General features: G+C 40.0%; 1 protein-coding gene across 6 annotated transcripts in view; it reads left to right on the forward strand.

Annotated features, from left to right (window-relative positions):
• FRYL (FRY like transcription coactivator) overlaps positions 1-12,323 on the forward strand; it is a 467,937-nt gene that overhangs the window by 374,489 nt on the left and 81,125 nt on the right. For all 6 annotated transcript variants that reach the window (XM_089690113.1, XM_089690112.1, XM_089690114.1 and 3 more), the window contains 6 exons: positions 126-250; positions 4,187-4,244; positions 6,295-6,386; positions 7,944-8,116; positions 9,042-9,202; positions 10,106-10,216. In XM_089690113.1, the coding sequence (XP_089546239.1) occupies positions 126-250; positions 4,187-4,244; positions 6,295-6,386; positions 7,944-8,116; positions 9,042-9,202; positions 10,106-10,216 (720 nt within the window). The remainder of the gene's footprint in view (positions 1-125; positions 251-4,186; positions 4,245-6,294; positions 6,387-7,943; positions 8,117-9,041; positions 9,203-10,105; positions 10,217-12,323) is intronic.

The following is a 12,323-nucleotide window of genomic DNA, read 5'->3' on the forward strand; positions in this document are numbered from 1 at the left end:
TGAGAATCACTGACTGAAAAAAAAAAGAAAATCTGAGCCTTTAGTAGAGGGATAATTGATTGAACTTGGTAGGAGAGCTGTGGGAGCAATGCAGAATGGGATTTAATGGCTGTTTTATTTTCCAGATAATTGGCAATCCATCTCCCTCATCTCTGTTCAAGCACATAGTACCCATGATGCGTTCTGAAAGCATGGAAATCACAGAATCTCTAGTTCTGGGCCTTGGCAGGACCAACCCTGGAGCTTTTAGGTAAGTTTCTTATTTCTTTCTCTGAGAAATTGTCACATAATTAATGTTATAACTAACTTTTCATACCCAGAAAATTAGGCTTTGTTCACATTGCTGCAACCCCAAAGTCGCGCGACTTTGCATTGCGACTTGCTTGCAATTTGATGAGACTTCAGTGTGACTTTCATGCCACTTTGACTTTGGCCAATCATAACACTGCAGAATATAATACATATTATTAAACTTGCAATACCTGAGGTCGGAACCAAACTCGCAAAGACAAGGAAACAACTTCCTTGCAACTTTTATGATTTTAACATTGAATTCTATGGCACTCATGTCACAACGAAGAAGCAAGCTTGGGTCGCAGAAATTAAGACGGCACCCATTGAAATAATGTGATTTTGACTTGTCATGTGACTTTCTGTGTTGCACATCACAGCAAATCGAATGAGAAGTCGCAGCAATATTAACTAGGGCTTAATGTTCCAAACACTTAATAATACAGCTTGTTTGTTGCCATTTACTTAAACAGAACCTGTTTTATTCTGGAAATGTGGAAAAGAGTGTTGTACATCTGATTTGAGCTTTATGTGGGAAAACTTCGCTTAAAGTGTTACGAAACCCACAACAGTAAAATCAGTCTATATATCCCATAAAGCATGCTTGCTATACTCACTGCGGAACCTAAGAGGTTAATCCTCCACATTGTGTAAAAAAGGCTGTTTGAGCCTGTCTTCTCTGATCCTTCCTTTCTTCTACTGTCCACAATCCATCTGCTGATAGTACAGAGCTCTAGAAGTCATTCTGCACATGCTCAGCGTAGTGTTTATTGCTAGAAAGTGTTTGTTTTTTTTTGGGGGGTTTTTTTCTTTAGGAGGGTGCATATGATCAGCACACAGAGTCAGGGGTTTTTCAGCCTCATAGGACAGTCAGAGCAGAATGAAAACTCTTCCTACAAGCTTTAACCTGTGCTAAGCTGGACATTGATAGAAGTCACACAACTGCTCTAACGGCTGATGAGAAAAGGTATTTAGCAGTTTATATTTATTAAAATAATTGCATTTCCATATTCTGTGCACTGTGGAAGACCAGATATAGTGAATGCAGGGTCCTGGGTTTAATAAAACTTTAATTATGAAAATGGATGAAGGGAACATGAAACAATTGTCCTGCATCATCCAGTAAAGTTTTGATTTTTATCTTCCACTACATGTTAAAAGTGAAAGTAAAATCAAGACCGACAGGTCTTCTATTTTGTCTTTGCTTCTGTGTTTTAATAAATAAGTACTACATTCAGGCTACTTAAAACTATTTTATATAGTTTTATTACTAAATTGTATTACAGAAGCACAGTATTAAAACACCTTAGCATTTTACTATATTCATGGCAAATACAAAACTTCAGAGTCCTATTTCCTTTTGTTGTCCTGCAAGTTCTGTTTTGGGTTTATCAGTGCTCCTGCTAAAGTTCATCCCTCCATGTCTGGGCCCCTCAGAGGTACCATAGCAAAATTCTTAAAAAGTATACCAATAAAGGCTGGTGGATCAAGTAGCTTAATCCAAGCCTGCCTCATTTGATAGAGTACCACATGGATCCCTGACCCTGTGCTGGATGGCCCGCATGCATCCTACCAAACAATGGCATCATTGGTTGCTAAGGAGCATGTCAGGCGCCCACACAGCATCCTAGTTTCCCCTCACTTCCACAGCCAATAGGGAGGTACAGCTCAGTGCGGGCAGGAGGGTGTTGTCTGTGTCTCCCTCCTCTCCCTGAAGTTCATATATGATTTCTCCTCCCTGTGCCCTGTGGAAGTATCCCAGAAGCCAAGGGGGTACTCTGCAGCTTCTCCATGAGAAGATCAAGGTAGTGTGTGGGACCAGGGGTGTGGCCACCTCCTTCCCTCCTCGCACAGTTGGCTGCTATGGCTGATCCAGCAGCTGAAGTGGCTAATGGAGAGAGGCTCCTCCAGGAGGAATTTCATGCATCTGCTCACTGATTGCCTGTACATACTGCGCATTGACCACCCTGCTACTACATACTGCTCATTGATTACTACTACATACTGTTCAATGACCGCCACTACATAATGCTTCTTTACTGCCCTGCCACTACATACTGCTTACTGACTACCACTACATACTGCTCACTGACTACCATTACATACTGCTCATTGACTGTCCTCCCACTACACACTGCTGACTGACTGCCATTGCATATTGCTGACTGACTGCCATTGCATATTGCTGACTGACTGCCATTGCATACTGCTGACTGACTGCCACTACATACTGCTCGCTGACTGCCACTACATACTGCTCGCTGACTGCCACTACATATTGCTCGCTGACTGCGATTACATACTGCTCGTTGACTGCGATTACATACTGCTCGTTGACTGCCATTACATACAGCTCGCTGACTGCCATTACATACTGCTCGTTGACTGCGATTACATACTGCTCGTTGACTGCCATTACATACAGCTCGTTGACTGCCATTACATACAGCTCGTTGACTGCCATTACATACAGCTCGCTGACTTCCATTACATACAGCTCGCTGACTGCCATTACATACTGCTCATTGACTGCCCTGCCATTACATACTGCTCACTGACTGCCTTGCCATTACATACTGCTCACTGACTGCTCTGCCACTACATACTGCCCTATCCTGCCATTACAGTGCCAATCACTAACTGACTGCCACTACATACTGCTCGCTGACTGCCACTACATACTGCTCGCTGACTGCCACTACATACTGCTCGCTGACTGCCACTACATACTGCTCGCTGACTGCCACTACATACTGCTCGCTGACTGCGATTTACATACTGCTCGTTGACTGCCATTACACACAGCTCACTGACTGCCATTACATACAGCTCGCTGACTGCCATTACATACAGCTCGCTGACTGCCATTACATACTGCTCATTAACTGCCATTACATACAGCTCGCTGACTGCCATTACATACAGCTCGCTGACTGCCCTGCCATTACATACTGCTCGCTGACTGCTCTGCCACTACATACTGCCCTATCATGCCATTACAATGCCAATCACTAACTGCCCAGACACTACATACAGATTGTTGACCGCCCTGACACTGCTCAGAGGAGTAGAAGGGGGGCAGCTCTGTACTTTGCACAAAGTAGGTAAGTATAACATGTTTATTATTTTAATTAAAAACATTTTCCTTTAAACCATTTTAATTGTCTCCTGTCTAAATTGGCTCTATTATATGTATGTGAGTGAGGTAGGAAGCCTAAATTGTAAGCTCCTCGATGACAGAGTTTGATGTGAATGTACAATATGTAAAGTGCTGCATAAAATTGTTGGCACTATATAAAAACCTGTAATAAATAAATAATGATATGCTGAAAAAATCTCTCTGTACTGATCATCCCCTGATTTATGGGGGTGAATCTTTCACTGCACATGTGCTGCATCCACATGCCATCCAAGCTAATGGGAAGGTTATGGTGAATGATGGTAATGTAGGTGCAGGCAGATGTCTTGCCACTTGTCTCTCCCGGTAAGGCATCTGCCTGTGTGTGGGCCAGCTTTGCTAGATACAGTATGTTCATATGTTTCCCTCATTGCCTTGGTTCCTTTTAAATTAAATTATTTTACTGAACTCCCTTTTGTATCTGTTGCAATGATTTACCTACTGTTACTGTACAATGTTAAATAGAGTATCACACTGGGTTTGTTGCTGACTTGAATAGTATCATCATTTTTCCTTCTTCCATCCCGTGAAGTGAACATCCCATGTAGCTCATTAATGACCGAGATGCAGATTGCCAAAAAGCACTGGTGCGTTCTGTCACGTTGGTATAATTACAACCCGCGCCTGTAAATATTTTGTAAACACCATAATGTTTGCTGCCTGAACAGCTGTTTAAACTACAGGTGTCTTACACTGCTATCTGTTATTTGTATCCAGGGAATTAATAGAAGAGTTGCACCCCATAATTAAAGAAGCACTTGATAGAAGACCAGAGGTAATTATATTACATGTCAACACTGCATTGTTTATATTACATGCCTTGCTTCCAGCTCTTGCTGCAAATTGTAACACAGAAAATTCAAGATCTTTTTGGCTCTATCCGTTGATGTATCCTGACGTCTCTTGAACCTCTTGATAATGAAAAGATAAAAGTCCTGTATGGTGAAAAAAACGTGGCTCTTTATGCTTTTCATTTACTTCAGTGTTTGTTCTGTTCTGCTGCTTGTTTGTCCTGCAAGTTAGTAGATAGACTGCCTTCATGGTGAGGGTTCACTAACAAAAATAACTGACCAGATCATTTGTTATTTCTCATATAAAAAAAGCAGTAAAGTTGTATTACAATTACATGTGCTGTATGCAATGTTTATAGCATTGGAGTCGCTTGTTCCATAGAATTGATTGAATGTATTTTAGGCTTACCATGCAAATTATAATGTGAATGTACAAACTCCTTTAGATCTACTGACAGATTTTAGTTTAACGGCCTACTTGATGGAATTCAAATTGAATAAATTGTTTAGTTTGGCACTTAGGCACTGCAATATACACAATCTACAAAAAAGGAATTTGAGGTAGGTTCACCACTTTATTAGGCCTAAAGGCATATAAATGGCCTAAGCTTTGACTGTACTCCACCCCTCTCCTGCATAAACTGACCTTTCCTTTGTTTAGTCCTGGGAGCCAAGGGAAATACCCAGTAGGGAGGAGGAGCATGTGACCTACACCATGTGACTGTGCTGGCCCAATCTATGCTGTCACACAGGAAGTCAGTATCCATGTTTAATTTACAACTCTGGAAACTAGTAGCAAACACAGGACTGTTCTTTACAAAATAAAGGCAAATCTGTACCACAGGGTAGGGATACAATTGAGTAAATCCGTTGTTTTCCTCTGTGTGCAGAAAGCAAAGGTTAACATGCAGCTAAATAGGAGCATTGCAGGTGGCCACATCCATTAGTTAGAGGGATCACCTAGATTATATGTGTTGCTGTACATTTGGGGTCATATTAGCATCCCCAATATTGGTACCCTGGTATTTGTTTTTCAGGCCTCCCTTAAACTGGAGTCAATTTCATATTGTAAAGCATTATGCAAACTGTTGCTGTTATAAAAATCCTGTATAACGTCTGCTTCACTTTTACAAATTTACATAACAGAATAAAAAATAAAAAAAACTCTAGAATAGTGTATGAAATTAAGACCTTGAGAAAAAAGTTATTTTACGCTGAATTTATTGTACATGGGCACATAGAGCTTTATCTTACAAAGGGACCAATATTCTATACAGCTCATTAGTGCATAGGCACAGAGGTATATGCAAACTGTTGCTGTTATACAAATCCTGTATAACTTCTGCTTCACTTTTACAAATTTACATAACAGAATAAAAAACAAAAAAATCCTCTAGAATAGTGTATGAAATTGAGACATTAAGAGAAAAGTTATTTTACGCTAAATTTATTGTACGTGGGCACATACAGCTTTGTCTTACAAAGGGACCAATATTCTATACAGCTCATTAGTGCATAGGCACAGAGGTATTTTAAGTACACTACTAGTGCGGTTATGACCTCCACCACCACCCCCTCCAAATTCTACACTATGCTGTCCTCATTCTGGATTTTCATGTTCGGTTTGATGTCAGTTTGACAAAAAGGTCTGAATTTACTGGAGCAGTTGTCCAGGACAGGAAGACACAAATATTCTGAAAGAGGTTTTCACTCTTCCCTTGTTTCCTGAAATAATGTGTTTTGTTTCAGTCATTGTACCCACTGGATGGATTGCCCATTGTTTCCTGTCTGACGGGATAGAGGAGAAGTCTCTCTAGTGGGGTTACAGATCTCTGTAAAAACCTGACCAGGGGTTCTGTCCCTATCCCACTCTGTCCAAAAATGTTTTTGAACTTTAATGGATAGCTTTCAGTACAATTATCAGTGTATTGAAGTTTGCTAATGCTCATTTATAATTGCAGATGGATGTATATAATGTTTTTTTTGATTTATAAAAAAAAAAATTGGAACTTAAATTTCTTCTCTTACCTTCAGAACATGAAGCGGCGCCGGCGTCGAGATATTTTACGAGTACAACTGGTCCGTATATTTGAACTGCTGGCAGATGCTGGTGTCATCAGTCACAGGTAGGTCTTCCTGAAGCGAATTTTCTGTATCAGCAGTATTGCTATTATGTAGATCAGGGGTCTCCAAACTATGGCCCATGAGTCTTTGCCTTTAGCCATCTCTTGGGACACTATTCCTCCCGCTTAGATAAGGCACTATTCCTCCCACTGATACCAACGATGGGGCACCATTCCTTCCACTGATAGCAACGATGGCCACTATTCCTCCCACTGATACCAACGATGGGGCACCATTCCTTACACTGATACCAACGATGGGCACTATTCCTCCCACTGATACCAACGATGGGCACTATTCCTCCCACTGATACCAACGATGGGGCACCATTCCTTCCACTGATACCAATGATGGGGCACCATTCCTTCCACTGATACCAATGATGGGGCACCATTCCTTCCACTGATACCAATGATGGGGCACCATTCCTTCCACTGTCACCATTGATGAGGCACTATTCTTTTCACTGACACTAACAATGGGGCCCTATTCCTGCCAATAATACCAATGGTGGGGTGCTACTCCTTCTCTTACTGACCACAGATGCTATTTAATGTATTTGTAATCCCACTGACTACCAAGTCTGAGAAACTGATCACTCCCACTGATACCAAAGCATTTTCTTCTCCTATTGGCCAGAGTCTGAAGGGCTGTAAACTGGCCTTTTGTTTAGAAAGTTTGGGTTTCAGCCTTGTTTGTAGGTGTACTTAATGTCTTTGTTCCCAGTATAATTCCTTTAATACTTTTAAATGGTCAAATGGTCAAATGCTCATGATACTCATAAAAGCAGAGCAGATTATTGCCCAATCTAGACAACCTATCTGTTGATATCAGCAGGCATCTGTCCATTGGTTATTGGCAACACTGGTGGTTGAGCCACTGTTCATATTCTCTCTGAAATTAGGCTAATGTCGGTATGTGTGCACACTGTCTCATTCACCCCCCCCAATAGGATGCCTGAGCATATATGCTAATGAAAAGATTGTTTCTGTAAACCTGTGCATTGCATCTTTCCTAATTAAAAAGATAGAACCAAACCTTAAATCTCCAGCTTTCACATGCCAATGCAGATTCTGATGGGTTTCTGTGGAGCAACACAGACAGTCCTTTTTTTTTTCTTTTTTTAAGTTATCAATAAACAAAAGTTTGTCTATTGGAATCACTATTAGAATGAACAGTTTTGACAACACATTCTTTTAAAGGTGATGGAAGAAGGTAAAAAAATAAATAGACATAAATTAACCATTAGACAAAACAGAACGCAATGCAGTCCATTGAACAAAGCACTGGTATCTTGACAGTGTTCTGCTTTCTTTTCTTGTTGAATATACTTGAAATAGAATTGCAGTTGTTTGTGTATGTTAATGTGCTGTTTAAATGTGGGAACATTCAGGTGTATTCATTACTGCACTCTCAGCTACACTGAATAAGCCTTATTATTTAAAAAAGAATGCAGCCCAGATCTAACATGCAAAGTACAACCTGTATTGATGATTATATATGCCAGTGTGCACAAGGTGTTTTTTTACAATCTTGAAATGTTTTCTCGTATTTTCAAGTGCAAGTGGAGGCCTGGATAATGAAACACATTCCCTGAACAATACTCTGCTTGAGTATGTAGATTTAACCAGACAGTTACTTGAAGCAGAGAATGAGAAGGACTCTGATACCCTGAAAGATATCCGGTGCCATTTTAGTGCCTTAGTGGCGAATATCATTCAAAATGTTCCAGGTATTATTTCAGATTTATCTGACTTGATATGTTGTGTTTTCCACCATAATAGACTGAATTGAGTGCCTAGTGATACTCTTGGGTCAGCATTTGTTTGCATAGTCTCGCCTAGCTCTTCAACTGAGGCAGGTGTGTAAGGAGTGTACAGGGTCTGTTGAAAATATGTGTAAGTCTGTAGGAATCCACAAACGTTAATAAGGGAAACATACGACTCTGTACATTTTACAGAAATGGAAGCTATAGGCTGTATACTTAGTTTTTATGGGGCAAATGCAGGTAGATTGACATTGTAGCTACACAAAGACTTACCAATCTCAGGACCTGGTTTTTAGCAGTTTTTTGGTTGGGTGGCCTGCATGTATTTGCTTGCTCTTTATTTTTGACCAATTAAATAAACGTAAAGTTTATTGTTTGAATGCATTTGGTTTTATTATGCTTATTATAGCTAGATAATACCTCTCTTATTTATATATATATATATATATATATATATATATATTATTTGGTGCACTCAATAAGACAGCCCAGACATTGGTCATGTTTTTCAATTAATTAGCAGGTTGAACATAAAAAAAAAAAAGTTACCTGATTCCCCCATCCACATACTTGATGTGGATGGTAATAATCACTCCCGCTGAGATAGTGGATTCTGACAGTGGGGAGACTTCTCTGCTGTCAGAATACACTGATCAGAGGGGCGGCTATAGCTGGCTGCAGTGATTGATCAGGAAAACCCCGACAGGGTGGTTGTACAGAAGTTGATCAGTAGATTGACATCAATACAACAAACTTGGCCCTACATGGATTGAAATTTGGCCAGTCCTTGCTGAAGTGGCCAAGTTTTGATCCATGCATGGCCAGTTTAAATGTGTGCTGTTACTTTTTGTTGTGATAATTAATTCATGTAATGAATGTTTATTTGCAGTGCACCAGAGAAGAAGTATATTTCCTCAGCAGAGTCTACGTCACAGTCTTTTCATGTTATTCAGCCACTGGGCCGGACCATTCAGCATAATGTTCACACCTTTGGACAGATACAGTGATCGGAACATGCAGATCAATAGACATCAGTACTGTGCATTAAAGGTATACTGTTGTAGTGATATCTGAACATGCATAACATGAATGCATGTCATTCTTATAACCCTTTGTGATGAACGTCCAGATTGTATCCGCTCTAAACTTGGAGACTTTCATAATTCCAGGGTTTAACTAATAAAAGCAAAATGTTTAATCTTAGGCCTGTTCTTATTCAGTGCTGGTTTGTGGCTTTCATTCCTAGGGCTGTAGTTTGGGTAGTACAGAATGCTTTTCCAGCAGTGAGAGGATTACAGAGACAGATTGTGAGAGCACATCTGTTTCTAGGTCACTGATGATAATAGCCGTAATAGAGGCTTGGATACAACCAGCCCTATACAGTATTGTTTATTCAAGACATATTTGCTGCTCAATTTGAACTTTAAGAACTCATTTTTATGTATTTTTTTAATGCAAATAATAGCAGGAGATCGAAGTCTTTAAAATAATCCATATTCTGGGATATAATGTCTGGGCTAAATTATAGATAGACTAAAAGACAAGGGGGGCCATCAGGAGGGTATGAGTGACCACATGGCATCAGAATGTTTTAAGACTTGACCTTCCACCACCAAGTATCTGGGATGACCCTGAACCAGTAGGCCTATTTGCTTTTCGAAGTGGTGCGACACTGGATGTTAGCACATCTCTAATGGCTTCTAGTGCTGACTCTCCTTCTACTCTAAATCCTTTCTGCGAGAGATTACAGAATTCAAATATACTAATTGCCATTAAAAATGCAAACATCACTGCATTAATTTTTGTATCTGACCTACACCACCATGTTACTGTTTAAGTGTACCACAAGATGTTGTCCAAAATGCCATCTTAGACCAGTAGTAATGCTATAGTGTGCAGGCAGTATTTGCTATAATGTGTGAACTCCTAAACACAGTTCTGTTTTTCCTGCAGGCGATGTCTGCTGTGTTATGTTGTGGTCCTGTAGCTGACAACGTGGGTCTGTCACCTGATGGATATTTATACAAATGGCTGGATAACATTTTGGACTCCCAAGACAAGAAGGTAGGATAGAGTAATATGGTTGGGTTAAGAGCCTAATCATTTAGAAGCTTTTAATGCAATCCTAATTCATTAAAATTTGATGTCTGTGACTTCCTGAACCCCTTTTGAATATGGGAGCACTAGCAGTGCAGCAAGAGTAAACCGCTGTGTACAAGAGCTTTGGTATGTTTGCTTTTCATGGGAAATGAAAGGCATCCAGTAGAACAAAGTAATACTTACAGAATGTATTAGAGATCTACAGACATTTTATACAGATATGCACCCAAGGTTGTAGAGAAACGAAAATATTTTAAAGAAAACATTGATTTTGCCGTTAACAGTCAGAGAAGCCAGTTTGCTGCAAAGTACCAAAAGATGACCAGAACCTAACTTCTGGATCCATGATCAATACCCAGAACCCTTGAAAGAAGGGGAAAATTGGACACTCTCTTTGCCTCCCCTGTAGTTCTTGCTAGCTGAATTGCCAGAGTTTCCAGGCTTGAGTGCTGCCACATTGAGTTAAGAAAGAGTTTGCTGAGCCCTGTGCAAGAATCTTAGGGCACTAAAAGTGTAACTAAAGGCAAAACCTTTTTTTTTAAGATAGAGTAAGGGAGGGTTATAACCCCTGTCGTTCTTTTTTTGCCATCTGTGTCACATTGAGTAGATTTCCCTTCACTTCCTGTCTCATAGCCAAAACCAGAAGTGAGAAGGGATCCTTTCAAAATGAGAGAATCCTGGTATGTCACCAGAATTAGTGTCCCCATTGGAAGATTAGTGTTCTGATATCAATCCAAAATGTGGGATTTAATTTCACTTTTAATGATAACGGTAAACATTACATACAAGAGATGGTGAATCACCATAATGGGAACACTGACCACAATAAAAGGAGTTCTAAAAGAAAAGTTGTGTGCAGAAAATTATTTGTTTGTTGTACTACTGTTTAACAACATGTAGTATGTCATCAATGTACAATAGACCATCCATTAATGGGTAGGTTTAGCTTACTAGCCTAATGCAGTACTATATATCTAGCTATAATGCTGTATTAGAACGGCTCAGTGTAATAGCTGTGTTTGTTTTGAGTGCAGGCAGCTTTACATTTTAATGGCAGATAAGTGTGTATAAGGCAGAGGCATAACTAGAACCTTTGGGCGCCGGTGCAAGAAACGATGATGAAGGGCCCCCTTGACCTAGTCTCGAGGCCCCCTCCATTTGTCCCAGGGCCCTTTATTACAGTAAACAACAAAAGTGCATAAAACGTGGCAAGCAAGACACCAAGGCTACCCTGTATTATAAATGTAAAAAAGTTTATTTTCAAATAACCATGCATATACTCAACAATAATAGATGTGATCAAAATAGCAAAACCACAAGGAAAAATCAGAAAATAAATGAAAAACTACCCTGGGTCAGATCGAAAGGAACTCTTCCAGCTCCCTCCTAACCCCCCCCCCTCCCCCTCCACCTCAAGTGACACCCAGTGACCCACTACTATGGTCCCTGCTAAACCAATCTGCATGGAAAATAGACAGTAAAACAATACATAAGTGCAAATACCTCTGTTAGAATAGTAAATGGGGCAACAATTTTGTATATAAGTCCCAAAGTATGCAACGTAAACTTGTGCGCTGATATGTGTGATTTTGTGTTATCTATGCATTTATATTGGAAATGTTTCTAGAAGATATATGCACTAGTTGGTAAATTGAATGTATTTGTTTGAAAATTGTTGTAGGGAGATATATTATTTAAAGGGACAGCGCACCATTTTTTAAAATATTTGATATTTACAAGTCTCAGTTAAAACATAAGTAGACTAAAAGCGTGGTGTAAAAATGGCATGCCAAAAAGTTATCCTCTGGCCATAGTGACATGGATAGCAGTCCATCCACCAGTGTGGAATATATTGTACATTGGCCATAGTGACATGGATAGCAGTCCATCCACCCGTGTGGAATATATTGCACATTGGCCATAGTGACATGGATAGCCGTCCATCCACCAGTGTGGAATATACAGCGCTGAGCAAACCCTTTGGCGCTATATAAATACTGTATATTAATAATAATATTGCACATTGGTCACAGTGACATGGATAGCAGTCCATCCTCCAGTGTGCAATCTA

The sequence above is a fragment of the Staurois parvus genome, unplaced genomic scaffold (genome assembly GCF_062004578.1).
Source record: "Staurois parvus isolate SC_StPar_1 unplaced genomic scaffold, SC_StPar_1.0 ptg000517l, whole genome shotgun sequence".
In the NCBI taxonomy this organism is placed as follows: domain Eukaryota; kingdom Metazoa; phylum Chordata; class Amphibia; order Anura; family Ranidae; genus Staurois; species Staurois parvus.